Source organism: Symphalangus syndactylus, chromosome 13 (assembly GCF_028878055.3).
Source record: "Symphalangus syndactylus isolate Jambi chromosome 13, NHGRI_mSymSyn1-v2.1_pri, whole genome shotgun sequence".
NCBI classification, from domain to species: Eukaryota; Metazoa; Chordata; class Mammalia; order Primates; family Hylobatidae; genus Symphalangus; species Symphalangus syndactylus.
The window spans coordinates 29,757,872-29,779,021 of NC_072435.2; the positions used below are offsets into that span (position 1 = coordinate 29,757,872).

At 58.9% G+C, this 21,150-nt stretch overlaps 1 protein-coding gene across 4 annotated transcripts in view; it reads left to right on the forward strand.

The window, feature by feature from the left end:
• LMTK3 (lemur tyrosine kinase 3) overlaps positions 1-15,923 on the forward strand; it is a 28,801-nt gene extending 12,878 nt beyond the window's left edge. For all 4 annotated transcript variants that reach the window (XM_055235810.2, XM_063615755.1, XM_063615756.1 and 1 more), the window contains exons 12-16: positions 978-3,502; positions 7,315-7,730; positions 9,908-10,043; positions 10,202-10,339; positions 15,398-15,923. In XM_055235810.2, the coding sequence (XP_055091785.1) occupies positions 978-3,502; positions 7,315-7,730; positions 9,908-10,043; positions 10,202-10,339; positions 15,398-15,414 (3,232 nt within the window). In that variant the 3' untranslated portion in view covers positions 15,415-15,923. The remainder of the gene's footprint in view (positions 1-977; positions 3,503-7,314; positions 7,731-9,907; positions 10,044-10,201; positions 10,340-15,397) is intronic.
• Positions 15,924-21,150: the final 5,227 nt, after the last annotated feature.

Below are 21,150 nucleotides of genomic sequence, written 5' to 3' on the forward strand. Positions count from 1 at the left end.
CACCCCACCCAGGATGGTCCCAGCACCCCGCCTCGTTTCCCACATCACCCACATCCCGTTCGCCCTCCATACCCCTCAAGAGTGAAGAGGGGCTGTCCCCACCCTTTCTGCCAGCATCTGCTACTTGCAGGGGGACACAGGCAGGGGATGGCAGAGATGTGACTTGAACCCACTTCACCCTAAGAGGTCCCTGCTTCTTACCTGTCTGATTCCAGAGCTCACAGCGCAAACGGGGACACCACCACTCTCACCAGACGTTCCCATCTGCTGCTGTGTCCCCTGTGCCTGCAGGTCCCTGTCAGCCTCTCTCTATGGGCATCTTCCCCCCACCCCTGCTTCTTTGGGTCTCAATACCCAGCTCCCCAGCCCAGTTACCTCCTCTGAATCTCTGCCCTCTGCTGTACCCTCTTCTCCCTGGATCTCTGCCCCACTTCTTGGGTCTGTTTCCCTCTCTCTCTAGGTCTCTGTCCCCCTCTCTCTGGGTCTCTGTCCCTCTCTTTTTTTTTTTTTTTTGACAGAGTTTTGCTTTTGTTGCCCAGGCTGGAGTGCGATGGCACAATCTTGGCTCACTGCAACCTCCGCCTCCCGGGTTCAAGCGGTTCCCCTGCCTCAGCCTCCCAGGTAGCTGGGATTACAGGCAGGTGCCACCACGCCAGGCTAATTTTTTGTATTTTTAGTAGAAACGGGGTTTCACCATGTTAGCCAGGCTGGTCTTGAACTCCTGACCTCAGGTGATCCACCGGCCTCAGCCTCCCAAAGTGCTGGGATTACAGGCATGAGCTACCACGCCTGGATCTCTGTCCCTCTCTTTCTGGGTCTCTGTCCCTCTGTCTCTGGGTCTCTGTCCCTCTGTCTCTGGGTCTCTGTCCCCCTCTCTCTGGGTCTCTGTTCCCCTCTGGGTCTCTGTCTCCCTCTCTCTGGTTGTCTGTCCCCTCCCTGGGTCTCTGCCCTGCTCACTCTGCCCCACCTCTCCCCAGGTATGACATTCTTCAGTCCTGCTGGCGGCCACCTGCCCAGCGCCCTTCAGCCTCCGATCTCCAATTGCAGCTCACCTACTTGCTCTCCGAGCGGCCTCCCCGGCCCCCACCGCCGCCACCCCCACCCCGAGACGGTCCCTTCCCCTGGCCCTGGCCCCCTGCACACAGTGCGCCCCGCCCGGGGACCCTCTCCTCACCGTTCCCCCTACTGGATGGCTTCCCTGGAGCCGACCCCGACGATGTGCTCACGGTCACCGAGAGCAGCCGCGGCCTCAACCTCGAGTGCCTGTGGGAGAAGGCCCGGCGTGGGGCCGGCCGGGGTGGGGGGGCACCTGCCTGGCAGCCGGCGTCGGCCCCCCCGGCCCCCCACGCCAACCCCTCCAACCCTTTCTACGAGGCGCTGTCCACTCCCAGCGTGCTGCCTGTCATCAGCGCCCGCAGCCCCTCCGTGAGCAGCGAGTACTACATCCGCCTGGAGGAGCACGGCTCCCCTCCTGAGCCCCTCTTCCCCAACGACTGGGACCCCCTGGACCCAGGAGTGCCCGCCCCTCAGGCCCCCCAGGCCCCCTCCGAGGTCCCCCAGCTGGTGTCCGAGACCTGGGCCTCCCCCCTTTTCCCTGCGCCCCGGCCCTTCCCAGCCCAGTCCTCAGCGTCAGGCAGCTTCCTGCTGAGCGGCTGGGACCCCGAGGGCCGGGGCGCCGGGGAGACCCTGGCGGGAGACCCTGCCGAGGTCCTGGGGGAGCGGGGGACCGCCCCGTGGGTGGAAGAAGAAGAGGAAGAGGAGGAGGGCAGCTCCCCAGGGGAAGACAGCAGCAGCCTTGGAGGTGGCCCAAGCCGCCGGGGTCCCCTACCCTGTCCCCTGTGCAGCCGCGAGGGGGCCTGCTCCTGCCTGCCACTGGAGCGGGGGGACGCCGTAGCAGGCTGGGGAGGCCACCCTGCTCTTGGCTGCCCCCACCCCCCCGAGGACGACTCCTCGCTGCGGGCAGAGCGGGGTTCCCTGGCCGACTTGCCCATGGCCCCCCCCGCCTCGGCCCCCCCCGAGTTTCTGGACCCCCTCATGGGGGCGGCGGCGCCCCAGTACCCCGGGCGGGGGCCACCTCCCGCTCCCCCCCCCCCGCCGCCACCTCCTCGGGCCCCCGCGGACCCGGCCGCGTCCCCCGACCCCCCTTCGGCCGTGGCCAGTCCCGGTTCAGGCCTCTCGTCGCCGGGCCCCAAGCCGGGGGACAGCGGCTACGAGACCGAGACCCCTTTTTCCCCAGAGGGAGCCTTCCCAGGTGGGGGGGCGGCCGAGGAGGAAGGGGTCCCTCGGCCGCGGGCTCCCCCCGAGCCACCCGACCCAGGAGCGCCCCGGCCACCTCCAGACCCGGGTCCGCTCCCACTCCGGGGGCCCCAGGAGAAGCCGACCTTCGTGGTTCAAGTGAGCACGGAGCAGCTGCTGATGTCCCTGCGGGAGGATGTGACAAGGAACCTCCTGGGGGAGAAGGGGGCGACAGCCCGGGAGACAGGACCCAGGAAGGCGGGGAGAGGCCCCGGGAACAGAGAGAAAGTCCCGGGCCTGAACAGGGACCCGACAGCCCTGGGCAACGGGAAACAAGCCCCAAGCCTGAGCCTCCCAGTGAACGGGGTGACAGTGCTGGAGAACGGGGACCAGAGAGCCCCAGGCATCGAGGAGAAGGCGGCGGAGAATGGGGCCCTGGGGTCCCCCGAGAGAGAAGAGAAAGTGCTGGAGAATGGGGAGCTGACACCCCCAAGGAGGGAAGAGAAGGCGCTGGAGAATGGGGAGCTGAGGTCCCCAGAGGCCGGGGAGAAGGTGCTGGTGAATGGGGGCCTGACACCCCCAAAGAGCGAGGACAAGGTGTCAGAGAATGGGGGCCTGAGATTCCCCAGGAACACGGAGAGGCCACCAGAGACTGGGCCTTGGAGAGCCCCAGGGCCCTGGGAGAAGACGCCCGAGAGTTGGGGTCCAGCCCCCACGATCGGGGAGCCAGCCCCAGAGACCTCTCTGGAGAGAGCCCCTGCACCCAGCGCAGTGGCCTCCTCCCGGAACGGCGGGGAGACAGCCCCTGGCCCCCTTGGCCCAGCTCCCAAGAACGGGACGCTGGAACCCGGGACCGAGAGGAGAGCCCCCGAGACTGGGGGGGCGCCGAGAGCCCCAGGGGCTGGGAGGCTGGACCTCGGGAGTGGGGGCCGAGCCCCAGTGGGCACGGGGACGGTCCCCGGCGGCGGCCCCGGAAGCGGCGTGGGCGCAAAGGCCGGATGGGTAGACAACACGAGGCCGCAGCCACCGCCGCCACCGCTGCCACCGCCACCGGAGGCACAGCCGAGGAGGCTGGAGCCAGCGCCCCCGAGAGCCAGACCGGAGGTGGTCCCCGAGGGAGAGCCCGGGGCCCCAGACAGCAGGGCCGGCGGAGACACGGCACCCAGCGGAGACGGGGACCCCCCCAAGCCCGAGAGGAAGGGCCCCGAGATGCCACGACTATTCTTGGACTTGGGACCCCCTCAGGGGAACAGCGAGCAGATCAAAGGTGAGGAGGCTGCGGGGCACAGTCAGGGCTGAGGTCCGGCTGTTTCCGAGGCGTGCGGAGGGTGAGTGTGGGTAAAGATGTTGGGTCGGGCTGGCAGTGATGAATGCAGGTCCTGCAGCCTGCACCACCTGGGCTCACAACCTGGCTGGGCCCCCTCTCTAGCTCTTTGGCCTTGGGCAAATGTCCTTGCTGCACGGTGCCTCAGTTTACCCATCTGCCACAAACGGATGGCAGGGATAGAACCTACGTCATAGGGTTGCTGTGAAGGTTAAATGAATTAGGACGTCCAAGGCACTTAATCAGAGCAAGGGATTCAGTAAGCACCTGCTTTTATTATTGCAACTCACTTAGACCAGAGGTCTCAAACTCATGCCCACAGGGGCCAGACGACATAGGGAAACGGATGAAGCATGCTGGGGAGGCAGAGTGGGGCTTCAGAAGAAAATGCCCTGTGTAGAAGGGGCAGCCACTTCTCAGGAATGTGCACCTGGTGTTGGCGAATCTGCTACTTTTCCCTTTTCAACTAGAGCTCTGGTTATTTTGTTTTGTTTTTATGGTTGCAGCCAATTCAAAGGAAGCCTGTCTGTGGATGGCTCAAGGCCCCCAGGCTGCCAGCATGTGCTGATTTAAACTTAATAAGCTGGCTGGGCTCAGTGGCTCATACCTGTAATCCCAGCACTTTGGGAGGCTGAGGCAGGAGGATCACTTGAGGTCAGGAGTTTGAGACCAGTCTGGCCAACATGGCAAAACCCCATCTCTACTAAAAATACAAAAGCTAGCCAGGCATGGGCCGGGCACGGTGGGTGGCTCATGCCTGTAATCCCAGCACTTTGGGAGGCTGAGGTGGGCGGATCACCTGAGGTCAGGAGTTCAAGACCAGCCTGGACAACATGGCGAAACCCTGTCTCTATTAAAAATACAAAAACTAGCCAGGCTTTGTGGTAGGCGCCTATAATCCCAGCTACTCGGGAGGCTGAGGCAGGAGAATCGCTTGAAGCTGGGAGGCGGAGTTTGCACTGAGCCAAGATTGCGCCCCTGCACTCCAGCCTGGGTGATAAAGCGAGACTCTGTCTCAAAAAAAAAAAAAAGAAAGAAAGAAAAAATTAGCCAGCGTGGTGGCATGCACCTGTAGTCCCAGTTACTTGGGAGGCTGAAGCACAAGAATCGCTTGATCCTGGGAGTCAGAGATTGCAGTGTCGGCTGTCTCCAAAAAAACCCAAAACAAAAACAAACAAAAACAACTTTCCAATAAGCTAAGGCTCTATCCAGTGTGCCAGGCCTCCTGTGTGCGAGGCCCTGAGCTGCCCAAGGCTGGGACCCAGGGAGCTTCAGATCTTGCCCTGACTCAACTCCACCACCATGGGACTAGTGAGCTGGAAGGCACAAATATGCCTTTCTGAAAATTAAGTTTTGGTAGGAATGCAGGAAGTGTTTTGCCACAGAGGAACTCTTTAAGATAAATGAAGGGTAAAAATAAATAGCCCTTGTTTAGATGTGGACATAGGAAATACAGTTTCAGCATAATCTCTGGGAGGCACTATTTATTTATTTATTTATTTATTTATTTTGAGACTGAGTCTCACTCTGTCGCCCAGGCTGGAGTGCAGTGGCGTGATCTCGGCGCACTGCAAGCTCCGCCTCCCCGGTTCACGCCATTCTCCTCCCTCAGCCTCCCAAGTAGCTGGGACTACAGGCGTCCGTCACCGCGCCCAGCTAATTTTTTTGTATTTTTAGTAGAGACGGGGTTTCACTGTGGTCTCTATCTCCTGACCTCGTGATCCGCCCGCCTCGGCCTCCCAAAGTGCTGGGATTACAGGCGTGAGCCACCGCGCCCGGCCGCAATTTCTTTAAATACGGGTATGAAAGTTATAAGTTGCTGGGTCCTGTTTTATATTGGCAACCTCACAGCCACACTTGAGGAAACAGTTATCATCTCCATAGGGGAGCCTGTGGCTCAGTGGGCAAGGGTCAGGAAGTGGGCTGGACAGAGGACGTTTCTTCCTCAAAGCCTGTGGTATTCGAACACTGTCACTTCCTTGAGATTGTTGTAGGGAGTTTGTGACCAGCTGTATCAGGAAACAGCCCAGGCTGCATGAAAATGTTGGGAGATGAGCAGCTAAGATGCGTCAGAGGATCTGGGTTGGATTAGGATTGGGGGGTGAAAAGAGGCAGAGAATGGCCTGCTTTTTTCCAAGTGAACTACTCATCCTTCAAGACCCCAAATTTCCCCTTTCCAGGAAGCCTTCCTAATTTTTAAAGGTTGTCACCCTGACCTTTATCTGGGTACTCATAGCTCCAGAAAAACCCCCTCTAGGCTGGGTGCAGTGGCTCACGCCTGTAATCCCAGCACTTTGGGAGGCCGAGGTGGGAGGATCGCCTGAGGTCAGGAGTTTGAGACCAGCCTGGCCAACATGATGAAACCCTGTCTCTACTAAAAATACAAAAAATTAGCCAGCTGTGGTGGCGGGTGCCTGTAATCCCAGCTACTAGGGAGGCTGAGGCAGGAGAATCGCTTGAACTCAGGAGGTGGAGGTTGCAGCGAGCCGAGATCGCACCACTGCACTCCAGCCTGGGCGACAAGAGCGAGACTTCATTTTAAAAAAAAAACAAAAAACACTCCCTCTATGCAACATCACCCGTAACCCCATCACCCTGAGATGTCTGGTCAACAAAAGTGTGACTTTTGAGCAGATGTGAAGGAAAGGAGGGAGTGAGGCAGGTGGACATTGGCGGGAGAGTGTTCTAGATAGAGGGCACTGAGATAGGCACTGGCTCACCATGTTTAGAGAAGAGCAAAAGGTAGTTAAAACTTGAGTACAGAGAAAGAGGACCAGAGAGGGACCGTCTGCATTCATCTTTCTCCCTACCCCACCTCCACCCTCCTCTTGCCCCTGCCATCAGCCCAGAAAGGGCAGTTCACTTATGCAGTAATGGAGGGATAAGTGACCCTTGTTCATTTGCCAGTGAGGAAACAGAGGTTCAAAGAGGTGGATCTGGCCGGGTGTGGTGGCTCATGCCTGTAATCCCAGCACTTTGGGAGGCCGAGGAGGGCAGATCATAAGGTCAGGAGTTCAAGACCAGCCTGGCCAGCATGGTGAAACTCCATCTCTACTAAAAATACAAGGCCGGGTGCGGTGGCTCACGCTTGTAATCCCAGCACTTTGGGAGGCCGAGGCGGGCGGATCACGAGGTCAGGAGATCGACACCATGGTGAAACGCCGTCTCTACTAAAAAATACAAAAAATTAGCCCGGCGTGGTGGCGGGCGCCTGTAGTCCCAGCTACTCAGAGAGGCTGAGGCAGGAGAATGGCGTGAACCCGGGAGGCGGAGCTTGCAGTGAGCCGAGATTGCGCCACTGCACTCCAGCCTGGGCGACAGAGCCAGACTCCGTCTCAAAAAAAAAAAAAAAAAAATACAAAAAATTAGCCGGGCATGGTGGCGCGTGCGCCTGTAGTCCCAGCTACTCGGTGGGAGGAATGGTGGGGTGGCCCATCTGGCTAGATGGAGGTCAGGCCAGAGGAGGTGGGGACAGAGGCCAAAGAGATCAGGTAGGCCAGGGCACGAGGGCCTGGTGGGCTGTGGGAAGTTGGGGCTTAAAGCCGTTGGCACTGGGGAGCTCTGGGGAGGTTGAGCACTGGAGAGGACCTTTCCCACCCTGCCTGGAGAAATGCCCCGGTGCAGCCCTTCCGTTCACAAAGTGGGTGCTGAGGCCCAGATTGTGCGGGGGGGCTTACCTGAGGCCACACAGCTAGGTGGGAGGGCCTGCCTCAGTTTCACCGGGACAGGGGCTCACCAGGTCTCTCCCCTCGCAGCCAGGCTCTCCCGGCTCTCGCTGGCGCTGCCGCCGCTCACGCTCACGCCGTTCCCGGGGCCGGGCCCGCGGCGGCCCCCGTGGGAGGGCGCGGACGCCGGGGCGGCTGGCGGGGAGGCCGGCGGGGCGGGGGCGCCGGGGCCGGCGGAGGAGGACGGGGAGGACGAGGACGAGGACGAGGAGGAGGACGAGGAGGCGGCGGCGCCGGGCGCGGCGGCGGGGCCGCGGGGCCCCGGGAGGGCGCGAGCAGCCCCGGTGCCCGTCGTGGTGAGCAGCGCCGACGCGGACGCGGCCCGCCCGCTGCGGGGGCTGCTCAAGTCTCCGCGCGGGGCCGACGAGCCAGAGGACAGCGAGCTGGAGAGGAAGCGCAAGATGGTCTCCTTCCACGGGGACGTGACCGTCTACCTCTTCGACCAGGTGCGGAACCCGAGAGGGCGCAGTTGCGGAGTCGCGGCCTGGAGGGAGCCGGAGCCTAGAGCGGGGCGGGGCCTGGAGAGAGGCGGAGCTGGACCAGGGCGGGGCCTGGAGGGAGGCCGAGCTTAGAGTTGGGCGGGGCCTGGAGGGAGGTAGAGCTGGAGTGGGGCGGGGCCTGAAGGGAGGCCGAGCTAGGATGGGGCGGGGCCTGGAAGGAGGCCGAGTTAGAATGGGGCGGGGCCTGAAGGGAGGCCGAGCTGGAGTGAGGCGGGGCCTGGAGGGAGGGCAAGCCGAAGTGGGGCGGGACCTAAGGGGAGCCCCAGTCTAGAGTGGGGCGGGGCCGAGCTAGAGTGGGGCGGGGCCCAGGAAGAGGGCGAACTAGGGTGGGGCGGAGCCCAGGGCGGGGCCTGGAGGGAGGTCGAACCTAGAGGAGCAGGGTCTGGGGCGGGGCCTAGACGAAGGCTGAGCTTAGGGTGGGGCGGGGTCTAGAGCAGGGTTTGGAGGCAGGCTGAGCCTAGAGCGGGGGCAGGGCCTGGAAGGAGACCGCTCCTAGGATCGGGACAGAGTCTGGATCGGGGCCTGAGGGAGGCCAAGCCTATGGCGAGGCAAGACGAGGCCTGGAGAAAGTCCAAGGCTGGAATGGGGGCGGAGCCTAGGGCGGGGCAGATCGAGCAGGGCGTGGGCAGGGCCTGGGGGTGAAGGCGGGGTCTGGGGAGAGACTGGTCAGGGAAATGGGGCGGGACTAGGAAGATGGGAGGAGGCTTTGAGTGTGAGGGCAGGGCCTGGCAATGGGGCAGGGCCAGGAGGACGGGCCGAGCCTAGAGCTGGGGTGGGACCTGGGGTGAGGGCAGGGCTTGTGATGGGGGCGGGGTCTAGAGGGCGAGGAGAGGCCTGGAGACAGAGGGTGGGTCTGGAAGGAAAGAGGGGGTACTGGGTAGTCAAGTATGGGATCCTGGAGAGGCTAGGGAGGAAGTGTTGAGAAGAGGCCTGGATGGTGGAGAGACCTAGTGAGAGTTTGGGCATGGTTTGTTGACTAGAGTTCTAGTGTCTGTAGGGCTGATTCGGGATGGAGCAGATCTTACCCACCAGGGAAGGGCCATGGCTAGGCTGCAGGTGGGCTTCAGAGATGGAGCAGGCAGTCTTAAGGTATTTTGGGGTGGGGTCAGGGATGAGCGAACCTAACGACTGGGACGGGTCTTTAGAGAGATGGGTTGAGGATTGTGTTAAGAGTTAAGCCTGTCCCGGGTGGCTCACGCCTGTAATCCCAGCACTTTGGGAGGCCGAGGCGGGAGGATCACTTGAGATCAGGAGATCGAGACCAGCCTAGTCAAAATGGCGAGACCTCATCTCTTAAAAAGAAAAAAATTATCTTGGTGTAGTGGTGCGCATCTGTAGTCCCAGCTCCTCGGGAGGCTGAGGTGGGAGGATCGCTTGAGCCCGGGAGGTTGAAGCTGCATTGAGCCATGATCACAACACTGCTCTCCAGCCTGGGCGACAGTGAGACTCTGTCTAAAACAAAAAGAAAAACACAGGAGATGGCGTTGAAGAGAAAAAGGGAGGGCGAGTGGTGCTGAGGAACTGGGACCTTCTCTAGATGAACCTGGGACGGGCATACTGGGCTGAGATTACGAGAGGAATGGAAACAAGGCCAAGAACTGGGGCCTGGGCCACTGAAATGTTTTCAGAGGGGTGGGACTTGGAGGGCGGGAGCAGGTCTACTTCTGAGGGAGGGCTCAGGGGCAGGGTCACTGCGTTCAGCACGGGATGCGCTTAGGATGGGGCAGGGGTTGGGAGGGCCACTGAAGCAGGTCAAGATCTCAGAGTGGGTGGGACTGACGGGGACGGGGTGGGGCTTATGGAGATCGCTTTGGGTTACGGGATCCGGTGGAGGCCTCACGTTAATGAGCCAGGAGAGGATCCCTGCGTTGGGCTACTTAGCTGTGCGCGGGGCTCCGCTGTCAGGTAAGGAGCCTCGGGCCAGGTTGAGGTTAAGGCTGGCCCAAGGCTTCGAAGCCAGATTAGGGGCTCCAGCCACCTCTGCAGAGCGTGCGAGTCAGTGATTACAAATTGGGATTCCTAGAGCCCCAGAAATATTAGCCGGTTTTGTTGCTTTTGGGAGATGCGGTAAATGGGACGTGAAGGTTTGTCCCCTCTGGCTTCCCCCTAATCTGCCTTCACAGGAGACGCCAACCAACGAGCTGAGCGTCCAGGCCCCCCCCGAGGGGGACACGGACCCGTCAACGCCTCCAGCGCCCCCGACGCCTCCCCACCCCGCCACCCCCGGAGATGGGTTTCCCAGCAACGACAGCGGCTTTGGTGAGGGCGGGCCCAATGGGGTGGGAGGGGGCGGGAGCCATGGGGCGGACGGGGCGGGGTCTATTGGGTGGGAGGGCCTTGGTCGGGAGGGGCGGGACCAGAGGGCGGGAGTGCCGCAGGTGCCTGCGGCCTGACCGCGGTCTTTCCTTCTGCCGCAGGAGGCAGTTTCGAGTGGGCGGAGGATTTCCCCCTCCTCCCCCCTCCAGGCCCCCCGCTGTGCTTCTCCCGCTTCTCCGTCTCGCCTGCGCTGGAGACCCCGGGGCCACCCGCCCGGGCCCCCGACGCCCGGCCCGCAGGTACCATATCCTCGGCCCTGCCCCCTCCTCTGCCCATCTCTGTCCCCCTATGTTCCACTGCCAACTTCTTGTGACCACCTTTCAATGTCCCTGCCTCTCTCTTCCCAGTCTCTTCTCTCTCCCCTCTCAGTCAACAGACACCCCACCCAGCTCTGGAACCAGCTCAGACCAGGCGATGTCCATCAGACGGTCGTAGGCAGGCAGGCCGGCCGTCCCCAACCCCCGAGCCTCAGTTTCGCCTTCTGTGGGGATTACTCCCACCCCCGACTCTTGCCCATTTTGTCCCATCTCTGGGCTCAGACTCCGGCCTGGCACTTGCCGGATCCTGATCCCACCTCCGTTGGGGGAACACGGTGCTCAAGGGCAGACAAGGAGAGAGAAACCCACAGTGCTCAAAGCCGGTTGGTGTGAACCAGAGCAGGGAGGACACAGCTGGGGGTTAGAGAGCAGTAACAGCTGCACCGCTGCTCTCGCGTGGACCCTGCAGTGCCTCACCACAGTTTAACCCATTTAATGTTCATTGCGATCCCATGGGGTGGATTCTAGTCTTGTCCTCATTTCTTTTTTTTTCTTTTTTTTTTTTGAGACGGAGTCTCGCTCTGTCGCCCAGGCTGGAGGGAGTGGTGCAATCTAAGCTCAGTGCAACCTCTGCCTCTTGGGTTCAAACGATTATCGTGTCTCCGCCTCCCAAGTAGCTGGGTTCACAGGCGTGCACCACCACGCCCAGCTACTTTTTTTGTATTTTTACTACAGACAGGGTTTCACCATGTTGGCCAGGCTGGTCTCCAACTCCTGACCTGAAATGATCCACCCGCCTCGGCCTCTCAAAGTGCTGGGATTACAGGCGTAAGCCACCGGGCCTGGCCAGTCTGGCCCCAATTTTACAAAAGAGAACACTGAGGCACAGAGGGAAGTGAGGAGCTGGGATTCAAACCCACAGTTGCGCGGCCTCTGAGTCTGTGCCCTCTCCAGTAGTGAACATTGGTCAGGTTTCTTTCCTGGCATTTCACATGCGCCATATCGCTAATCCTCGTGGCCACCTTGGGAGAGGGGTCATGTCGCCCCTAGTTTCCAACTCTTAGCGATGCTAAGGCCACTCTCTGGGAGAGGAGGGCACACAGGCAGGTCCCAGCGCAGGACTGGAACGGGACTGGGCTCTCTGCTGCCCTCTGCTGCCGAGCCAGGGAACACCCCAGTACCCAGGGCTTGTGCCCAGCACGGCGGGACAGGTGGTGCTCCCGGGTATCAGAGCTAAGGTAGAAGGCGCCATTGGAGGGTTTCACTCCTATTTCCCCAATCTTACCTGAGTCCAGATATTGTCCCTGCCATTTCTTAGCTGTGTGACCTGGGGCAAGTCGCTTTCCCTCTCTGTGCTTCAGTTCCCTCATCTGTAGAGTGGGAATGATAACAAGATCTAACTCGTGAGATTGCTGAGGGAATTAAATGACTTAATCCTCCCGTGTATTCAGCACAGAGCCTGTTGGTGCAGCAGCAGTCTCTAACCATTAGCTATTATTATTATTTAGTTAATTAGTTAGTATTTTTGAGACAGAGTTTTGCTCTTGTCGCCCAGGCTGGAGTGCAATGGCGTGATCTCGGCTCACGGCAACCTCCCCTTCCCGGGTTCAAGCGATTCTCCTGCCTCAGCCTCCTGAGTAGCTGGAATTACAGGCACCCACCACCACACCTGGCTAACTTTTGTATTTTTAGTAGAGATGGGGTTTCACCATGTTGGACAGGCTGGTCTTGAACTCCTGACCTCAGGCGATCTGCCCGCCTCAGCCTCCCAGCTGGGATTACAGGCATGAGCCACCGTGCCCGGCCCCATTAGCTATTATTATTATTAGCTATTACTGCACTTAATTAAGTCAATGTTTTCTGATCATCTTCTGCGTGCAGGCGCCATGCTGGGCACAGGGGCTTCAGTGTGGAGCAAGACGGGTGAGCCTGCCTGGCCCTCTCCGCAGACGCTGACCACACACTGCTATGACAAATGAATAACTGCAAACTCAGGCTTGCAGAGAAAGCAGATGACAAGAGGAAAGGGCTTTGTTTTCCCCTCAGAAGTGTCATTTAAGGCCGGGCGCGATGGCTTATGCCTGTAAGCCCACCACTTTGGGAGGCCGAGGCAGGCGGATCACCTGAGGTCAGGAGTTCAAGACCAGCCTGACCAACATGGAGAAACCCTGTCTCTACTAAAAATACGAAATTAGTTGGGCGTAGTGGCGCATGCCTGTAATCTCAGCTACTTGGGAGGCTGAGGCAGGAGAATCGCTTGAACCTGGGAGATGGAGGTTGCGGTGAGCCGAGATCAAGCTATTGCACTCCAGCCTGGGAAACAAGAGCGAAACTCCATCTCAAAAAAAAAAAAAAGTGTCATTTAACTGGGGACTGGAAGTGTTGGTTGTCATTAACTAGGTGAAGGGGAAGGGGACGGCATGCTGGCAGAGGGGACAGCTTGCACACAGGGCCTGAGGCAGGAGAGAGCTTGGCCCGCTCAAGGAACAGAAGGACACTGGTGTGGCTGAGGGTTACTTACAGCGCATGGAGGGCTGAGGAGAGAGGGCAGGGGGTGCACTGAGGAGCTGGGACTTTGTCCTGGGGGTGCTAGGGAGCCATGGAGGACTATAAGCAGGGGAGGGAAGTCAATGTTGGGTGTAGGAAGACTGCTCTGGGGTCTCTTGGGGGCAGAAGGGCAAGAATGGGAGCTGGGAGGCTGGGGAAAGGCTGAGGAAAGGAGTGAGCCAGGGCCGTGGGAATGGAGAGGTTGGACAGGGCAGAGAGTCAAAGGCAGGCGGGACAGGGCTGGGGGCTGACTCTTCCTTCACTTGGCTGCATCCTCAGGCTTCACTCTGAATGTCACTTCCTCCCTTAGGCCATCATCTCAGGGCCTCTGTGAGGACAGGGTGGGGGTGCATTCCAGGGTATGGGGACACTGCCAAGTGGTGAGTCAGGGCTGAGCTGGCAGGGCCGGCAAACGAGAATGACTTCACCTTTAATCACCAGGAGAGGAGACGGAAGGCGCGATTGTGCCAAACCCCAAATCCCTTCGCTCAGTTGACAAATATTCCTGCGGCAGCATAGGCTGTGAGCTGCTGAGCCTGTCTGGCTCCCAAGACCATGGCGTGGGGGCCTGAGGCGGGTCCTCTCCTCTGCGCTGCTCAGTGTGGCTCTGCCCACTTAGCAAACATTTACTGGGTACTAAGAGATGCCACATACCCCAAAGTCTCCATGAAGCATGAAGGTCATGCTTCCCATTGAAAGAGCAAAACTGAAGCTCAGGAACTGGGAGGCAGTGACTTGACCCAGGCCCCCCAGGTAAGAAGTACAGGGTGGACCATGAGGGAGCCTGGTATGAGGCCCCCAGCGAGAACCTGCACCTCCCAGACCTTAGTTTTCTAGTCTGTACAATGGATGGGGCTTTCATTCTGCTCGCCCAGGGAAGTCAGATCTAGAGTCATAGGAAAGTTTGGTTGGAGTTCCTGAGGAGAGCTCTTTTCACAGGGAAAAGGGGTGCTTTGTGCTAGATGGGATGCTGGGGACACAGCAGTGACCACAGCCCCTGTCATCATTGAGCTTACATTCTATAGGAACAAGGAGACAAGAAGCTCTTCAACAAGGACAGGGTAGGCCAGGCATGGTGGCTCACACCTGTAATCCTAGCACTTTGGGAGACCGAGGCGGGCGGATCGTTTGAGGTCAGGAGTTCGAGACCAGCCTGGCCAACATGGCGAAACCCTGCCTGTATGAAAAATACAAAAATCAGCCAGGTGGGCTGGGAGTGGTGGCTCACGCTTGTAATCTCAGCACTTTGGAAGGCTGACGCAGGTGGATCACAAGGTCAGGAGTTCGAGACCAGCTTGGCCAATATGGTGAAACCCCGTCTCTACTAAAAACACAAAAATTAGCTGGGTGTGGTGGCACACCTCTGTAATCTCAGCTACTCGGGAGGCTGAGGCAGGAGAATTGCTTGAACCTGGGAGGTGGAGGTTGCAGTGAGCCAGGATCGTGCCACTACACTCCAGCCTGGGCGACAGAGTAAGACTATCTTAAAAAAAAAAATTAGCCAGGTGTGGTGGCAGGCACCTGTAATCCCAGCTACTCAGGAAGCTGAGGCAGGAGAATTGCCTGAATCCGGGAGGCGGGGGTTGCAGCGAGTTAAGATCACGCCACTGCATGCCAGCCTGGGCAACAGAGCGAGACTCCGTCTCAAAACAAACAAACAAAAACCAAAAAAACAAGGACAGGGTCAGCCGGGCGCAGTGGCTCACGCCTGTAATCCCAGCACTTTGGGAGGCTGAGGCGGGTGGATCACGAGGTCGGGAGATCGAGACCATACTGGCTAACACGGTAAAACCCCGGCTCCAATAAAACTACAAAAAATTAGCCAGGCGTGGTGGCGGGCACCTGTAGTCCCAGCTACTCAGGAAGCTGAGGCAGGAGAATGGCGTGAACCCAGGAGGCAGAGCTTGCAGTGAGCCGAGATCGTGCCACTGCACTCCAGCCTAGGTGACGGAGTGAGAATCCGTCGCAAAATAAAACAAAGCAGCAACAACAACAACAAAACCAAGAACAGGGTCATCCCAGAGTGACAAACGCAAAGCAGTCAGAGGGAAACGAGCGAGAAAGACGAGTGTGCAGGGGTGACTGCTTGATTCAGTATGGTTGGGGAAGGACTCTGTGGAGGGAACGTTGCAGGTGGGGCCTGAGTCACGTGGGAAGAATGTTCCAGGCAGCAGGAACAGCACGTGCAAAGACCCTGGGGTTGGACCTTGCTGGGAGCACTGGAGGAACAGCAGGAGGCCCAGTGGCTGGAGCAGAAGGGAGAAGAGGGGTAGGTGAGGACCCCTAGGAGCAGAGGGGAGAAGAGGGGTAGGTGAGGCCCAGTGGCTGGAGCAGAGGGGAGAAGAGGGGTAGGTGAAGAGGGGTAGAGAGGGAACAGAGCAGATCTTTTGGGCCCCTGTGGGTGAGGGCTTTGCTTTTCCGCTGAGTGACTTAGAAGCCATGAGGCTGTCCCCCTAGTAATTTCATTTCTCTCTCTCCTCTGTCCATCCTCAGGCCCCGTGGAGAATTGATTCCCCGAAGACCCGACCCCCCTGCACCCTCAGAAGAGGGGTTGAGAATGGAATCCTCTGTGGACGACGGCGCCACTGCCACCACCGCAGACGCCGCCTCCGGGGAGGCCCCCGAGGCTGGGCCCTCCCCCTCCCCCTCCCCCACCATGTGCCAAACGGGAGGCCCCGGCCCCCCGCCCGCCAGTCCCCCAGATGGCTCCCCTGACCCCCCTGACCCCCTCGGTGCCAAATGAGGCAGGAATCCCCACCCCCGCCACCCCTCCATAGAGAGCCGCCTTTCTCGGAACTGAACTGAACTCTTTTGGGCCTGGGGCCCCTCGACACAGCGGAGGTCCCTCCTCACCCACTCCTGGCCCCAGACAGGGGCCGCAGGCTTCGGGGACCCGGACCCCCCATTTTGCGTCTCCCCTTTCCCTCCCCAGCCCGGCCCCTGGAGGGGCCTCTGGTTCAAACCTTCGCGTGGCATTTTCACATTATTTAAAAAAGACAAAAACAACTTTTTGGAGGAACACGGGGCCTGTGCGTGTTTCGCGAGGTGAGGAGGGGAGGATGCAGGGAGCGAGTGCGACCCTGAGAAGTCCCATCCTCACAGCCAGGCCCGCATGGCAGATGGGACATCGATGCTAAGAGAGGCAGAAACTCCCGCACAGTGGCGAAGGCCCGGCTTCTCTGCTTCTCCGGATCCCTGCTCTGCGCCTGGTGTTTGCATCGCCCGACCTCGGCCGCTGCAGCAGCAGCACTGCTGGCTCAAGGGGCCATAAGGATGAAGCAAGAGAATCGCTTGAACCCAGGAGACGGAGGTTGCAGTGAGCCGAGATCATGCCACTGCATTCCAGCCTGGGCGACAGAGTGAGACTCCATCTCAAAAACAAACAAACAAAAAAAAACAAAAAAAAACAAACCATAAGGAGCCCACGGGTCTGGTGGGGAAGGTGCAGGCTATGGTCAGAGCCACGTTTCTGCAAGGTGGCCCGCGGTGGCGGCCAGACGCTATCCCAGGGCCAGACGCTATCCCAGGGCCAGGGGCTAGTGGGGCCGGGACTCAGAAATGACCTGCTCATGCCCACACTGGATCATGATGACATCCCGCCCACCTCAGGTCGGCACTGCCTGTTCCTTGAAGTTCAGGGTCTACCTCCCCACCCACCGTGGTACTGCCTCAGTTTACCTGTTTTTCCATGCGACCGCCCACCTCGCTGACATTCTCACCCCTTGCCTTTACCCTAGCCGTACCTCTCTGTGTGGCTCTCTCTCATCTCCATCCTTCTGGCTCCCCGTCTCACCCTGCCGCAGTTTTGGTCTCCATCTGATCTGGAGTTTTCCTGTCTCCCCATCTGAGTCTCTTGCTCTCGGCCTCCTCCTCCCTGTCTAATTCTACTTCGATGTTTTTGTCTTGAGTTCCTCCCTGCCTCCACATTTTTCTCCTTGTCTGTGTCTCCCTGTCACCTCCTCCTGTTTCGATTATGTCCTTCTGCCTTGTGCTTCTGTCTCTATTTCCTTTTTTTATGAGGCGGAGTCTCAGTCTGTCGCCCAGGCTGGAGTGCAGTAGGGTGATCTTGGCTCACTGCAATCCTCCTGGGTTCAAGTGATTCTCCTGCCTCAGCCTCCCAAGTAGCTGGAATTACAGGCGCCTGCCACCAGGCCCGGGTACTTTTTGTATTTTTAGCAGAGATGGGGTTACGCCATGTTGGCCAGGCTGATCTCGAACTCATGACCTCAAGTGATCTGCCTGCCTTGGCCTCCCAAAGTGCTGGGATTACAGGCGTGAGCCACCGCGCCAGGCTGTCTCTATTTCTTGTTCTCGGTTTCTCCTGGATTCTGTTTCTGACTCTGTCTTTTTCCCTCTGACCGGGTTTGTCTTTGCGGCTCTGATCTCTTGGCCTCGACTTGTCCCCCATCACCTTGGTACCAGGTTCACTGGTGTATTTGCGGGATGTAGTTTGGATGCAGGAAGAGGGAAGGAGCAAGGGGTGGGAACCCAGCCCCTTCCCTCTGTTAGGGGGCTGTAGTGTAGACTCCGGCCTCAGAGTTAAGGTGATGGCGGCATCAGGGTCGCATGTGAGTCCTGGGGGATTGGGGAAAGGGAGAGAGAGGATAAGGTTTTAACTTTTTCCCAATAAGTCTCCTGCTGGGAGACTTGGTGCTTGAAGTGATCCTGAGACGCCTGCCACAGGGTGGGTGCTGCACAAACCAAGCCAGCGGGGGGAAGGTGAGAGCTGGACTTTCTGGGTCTGAGGGAGGAAGGGCTGGTGACTGGGGGCAGGACTTCTGGGTCTGAGGGAGGAGGGGGCTGGGCCTGAACTCTGGTCTGAGGGAGGAGGGGCTGGGGGCCTGGACTCCTGGGCCTTAGGGAGGAGGGGCTGGGGGCCTGGACTCCTGGGTCTGAGGGAAGAAGGGGTTGGGCCTGGACTCCTGGGTCTGAGGGAGGAGTGGTTAGTTCTCTAGGACTGACATAACAAAGTACCTCAAGATTAGTGGCTTAAATCACAAAAACTGATGGTCTCCCAGTGCTGGAGGTCAGAAGTCTGAGATGAGGGTGTCGGGCCTGGCTGCTCCTGAGGCTGTGAGGATGAGTCCCCGGTCTCTGGCTTCTGAGGGTGTGCTGGCAGCTTTGGTTTTCCTCGGTTTGTAGAGGCATCACCCCAATCTCTGCCTTCACCTCCACATGGTGTCCTTCCTGTGTGTCTGTGTCTCTGTCCAAACTTTTATAAGACATGCATCCTATTGGATTAGGGCCCACATGAATGACCTCATCTGAACTAATTATATCTGCAATGACCTTATTTCCTAATAAGATCACATTCTGAGATGCTGGGGGGTTAGGATTTTAATATAAAGTTTTTTTGTGGGGGTGGGGGAGACACAATTTGACCCGTGCTGAGTCCATTTTGTGTTGCTCTGACAGAAGACCTGAGGCTGGGTCTTTATAAAGGAAGAGGTTGATTTGGCTCAGATTCTGATGGCTGGAAGGTTCAAGACTGGGCAGGTGCACTCGCTGAGGACCTCCCTCATCCCTGAGGCTGCTGCTGCTCCTGGGGGAGGGCAGAAGGATGCAGCTGTGTGCACAGAGATCACATGGTGCTGAAGGACGCAAGGGAGAGAAAACCAAACTCCCAAGGGTGAGAACTTACTCACGCAGGCACTAATCTATCCATGAGGAATCCACCTCCATGACCACACAGCTCCTATGAGGCCCCACATCCCAACACCTGCCACACTGGGGCTCGAATCTCAACATGAATTTTAGTGAGGACAAACGATATCCAAACCATCGCCACCTGAAAGAAGTAGGCTGAGGCTGGGCACGGTGGCTTACACCTGTAATCCCAGCACTTTGGGAGGCTGAGGCAGGTGGATCACCTGAGGTCAAGAGTTCGAGACCAGCTTGGCCAATATGGTGAAACCCCGTCTCTACTAAAAATACAAAAATTAGCTGGGTACAGTGGCACACATCTGTAATCCCAGCTACTCGGGAGGCTGAGGCAGGAGAATCGCTTGCACCTGGGAGGTGGAGGTTGCAGTGAGCTGAGATGGCGCCATTGCACTCCAGTCTAGGGTACAGAGCGAGACTCCTTCTCAAAACACACACACACACACACACACACACACACACACACACTACAAAAAAAAAAAAAAAAATCAGAAGCGTGCTGGGAGCTTGGGGGTCCTGGGCGAGGAGGGAGCTGGACGCAAAATCCACAAGTCCTGAGGGAAGACGGACTGTGGGCAATGCTGAAGGTCAGTGTGAAGTGATGCAGCCTGGCTGGAATGTTCCACAGGCATCTCCAGCTTAATTTGGTCAAAACGGAATGCCTGATTTCCCCTAAAATACTCCCTTTCGACCATCTCAGTCATGGCACTGTCATTCACCAGCTGCCGCAGCTCTCAGCAAGTCCTTTTGGCTCCTCTTTCAAGACTCCTAGCGTGGCCCAACGTTCTCCACCTCCACAGCCACGCCATCCTTCACCGCACAGCCTCCTCTCACCTCCCCGCTCGCCTCCAAATTTTTCTCCTTGCAGCAGCCAGGGGCCTCTCCTGCAACCTCAATCCAAACACGTCAGGCCCCTACCTCCTGCCCTTGCACGGCTTTCATCTGCTAAGAATCCATCCAGAGGCCCTTCTGGGGCGGCCCAGGCCCCACGGCGACCGGCCGCCTGCCTCTGCCCTCCCCTTCCACCGCACTCCCCTCTTCGCCACGAGCGGGCTCCGCGCGTCTTCCTGCCTCTGCCTGCCACGGAGCCGGCCGCCCTGCACGCAGTTCATCCGGGGAGGCGGCAGGAAAGGGTGACATAGTGGCGGGACCCGCTGTTTACCCTGGGACCTCATCTCCCACGACCTTCTTGGGTCGATGACTCCGTTTCCCTGGCACCTGTGGGAAAGAGAAGTGGGGATTTCTATTTTCTCATTTGGAACTCCATTTCCCACCAGCCCCCGGGGCCGCGGAGGTCAAAGCCTCCTCTGTACCCTCCACAAAAGTACGGGATCCGACTAAGAAAAAGAAGGCAAACGCCGCCACGGAGTCTCGGGAAACTGCGACGCCCGGAAAACCTCGGGTCTGGGTCACCGTGGCTTTGGCGCCGCACAGCCTGCCGGGAACTGTAGTCCACCTTCCCGCAGAGGGGCGCAGGGTACCTGCACCGCGGGGCCCTTCAGGCCGGCAGGTGCCTGTGGCCAAGGGTGGGACAGGGATCAAGGCCCGAAATTCCGAAGCGCCGCACCCCATCGGAGAGCTCAAGAGCGAACACAGCGGGCAGGAGGGACTACAACTCTCAGCACGCCTGGGGGCCATAGGCGCCTCTCCCACCCGCGTCCTGGTCCCGGGCCCTGCCGGGACTTGTAGTTTTTTGTCTTTTTAACTAAAGAGCTCCTCAGCTTCAAAGGCGGGCATGGCAGAGTGACATGGGACCTCCCAATCCGCCATCGCACCCCTCTCGGGATCCACGAGCCCTTGTTCTCTGGGGACACCACGCATACCCCAACTGGAGGGCAAAAGGTCACAGACCTTAGCCCAGGATTCAGGGGTATGCCACATGCCAAGACTTCACCTTCATAGAGGCGATCCTCCAATTTCTTTGACTGTCAAGAATCCCAGGAGACATTCAGAACGCCGGTCCTCAGCCCTATCCTTGACACAAAATGTCCTTCAAAGGAGGCTGATCCTTTGACAACAGACAAGCCTGGCTCTGGCACTGGCCCATAGTCCTGCCCTCTTGGCCCCATCTAAGGCTGCCCAGCCCTTCAGGACATCCCATCAGCAAGGCCCTTGTAGGACATGGGCCACCTCCCCACTCATCCTTCCCTGATCCTCCCTGAGGTGGTCGCATGTTCTTCCAGCTCCAGGTTGTCCTCAAAGCCCTGGCCCAGCTCACAACGTCACCAGCTTTATCTCCTGCCCCTTAAAGACCTCAAGCCCCATGAAAGCAAAGATGGGGACTAGCTGATGGCTGTAGCGTAACTGGCTGATGGCTGTCAACTTCTAGAATGAATGCTAGACCTTGACCCTGAACCCCTGTATTCTAAACTCTGTCCTCGGCCAATTCCAACTCCAGACTCCCAACGCATTAACCTTCTCCCTTTACTCTACTCCTGCTGGGCTCAGGGTGAAACCAGAACAGACCCACCGGGACAGCCCAGGCAGCACCCAGAGACAGGCGGGTCCAGGCCCCTGTCTAGGGAAACAGGCTGGCTCCACCGAGCACGACTCTGTCAACCCCAAGAAATGAGGGGGTCAGCAGG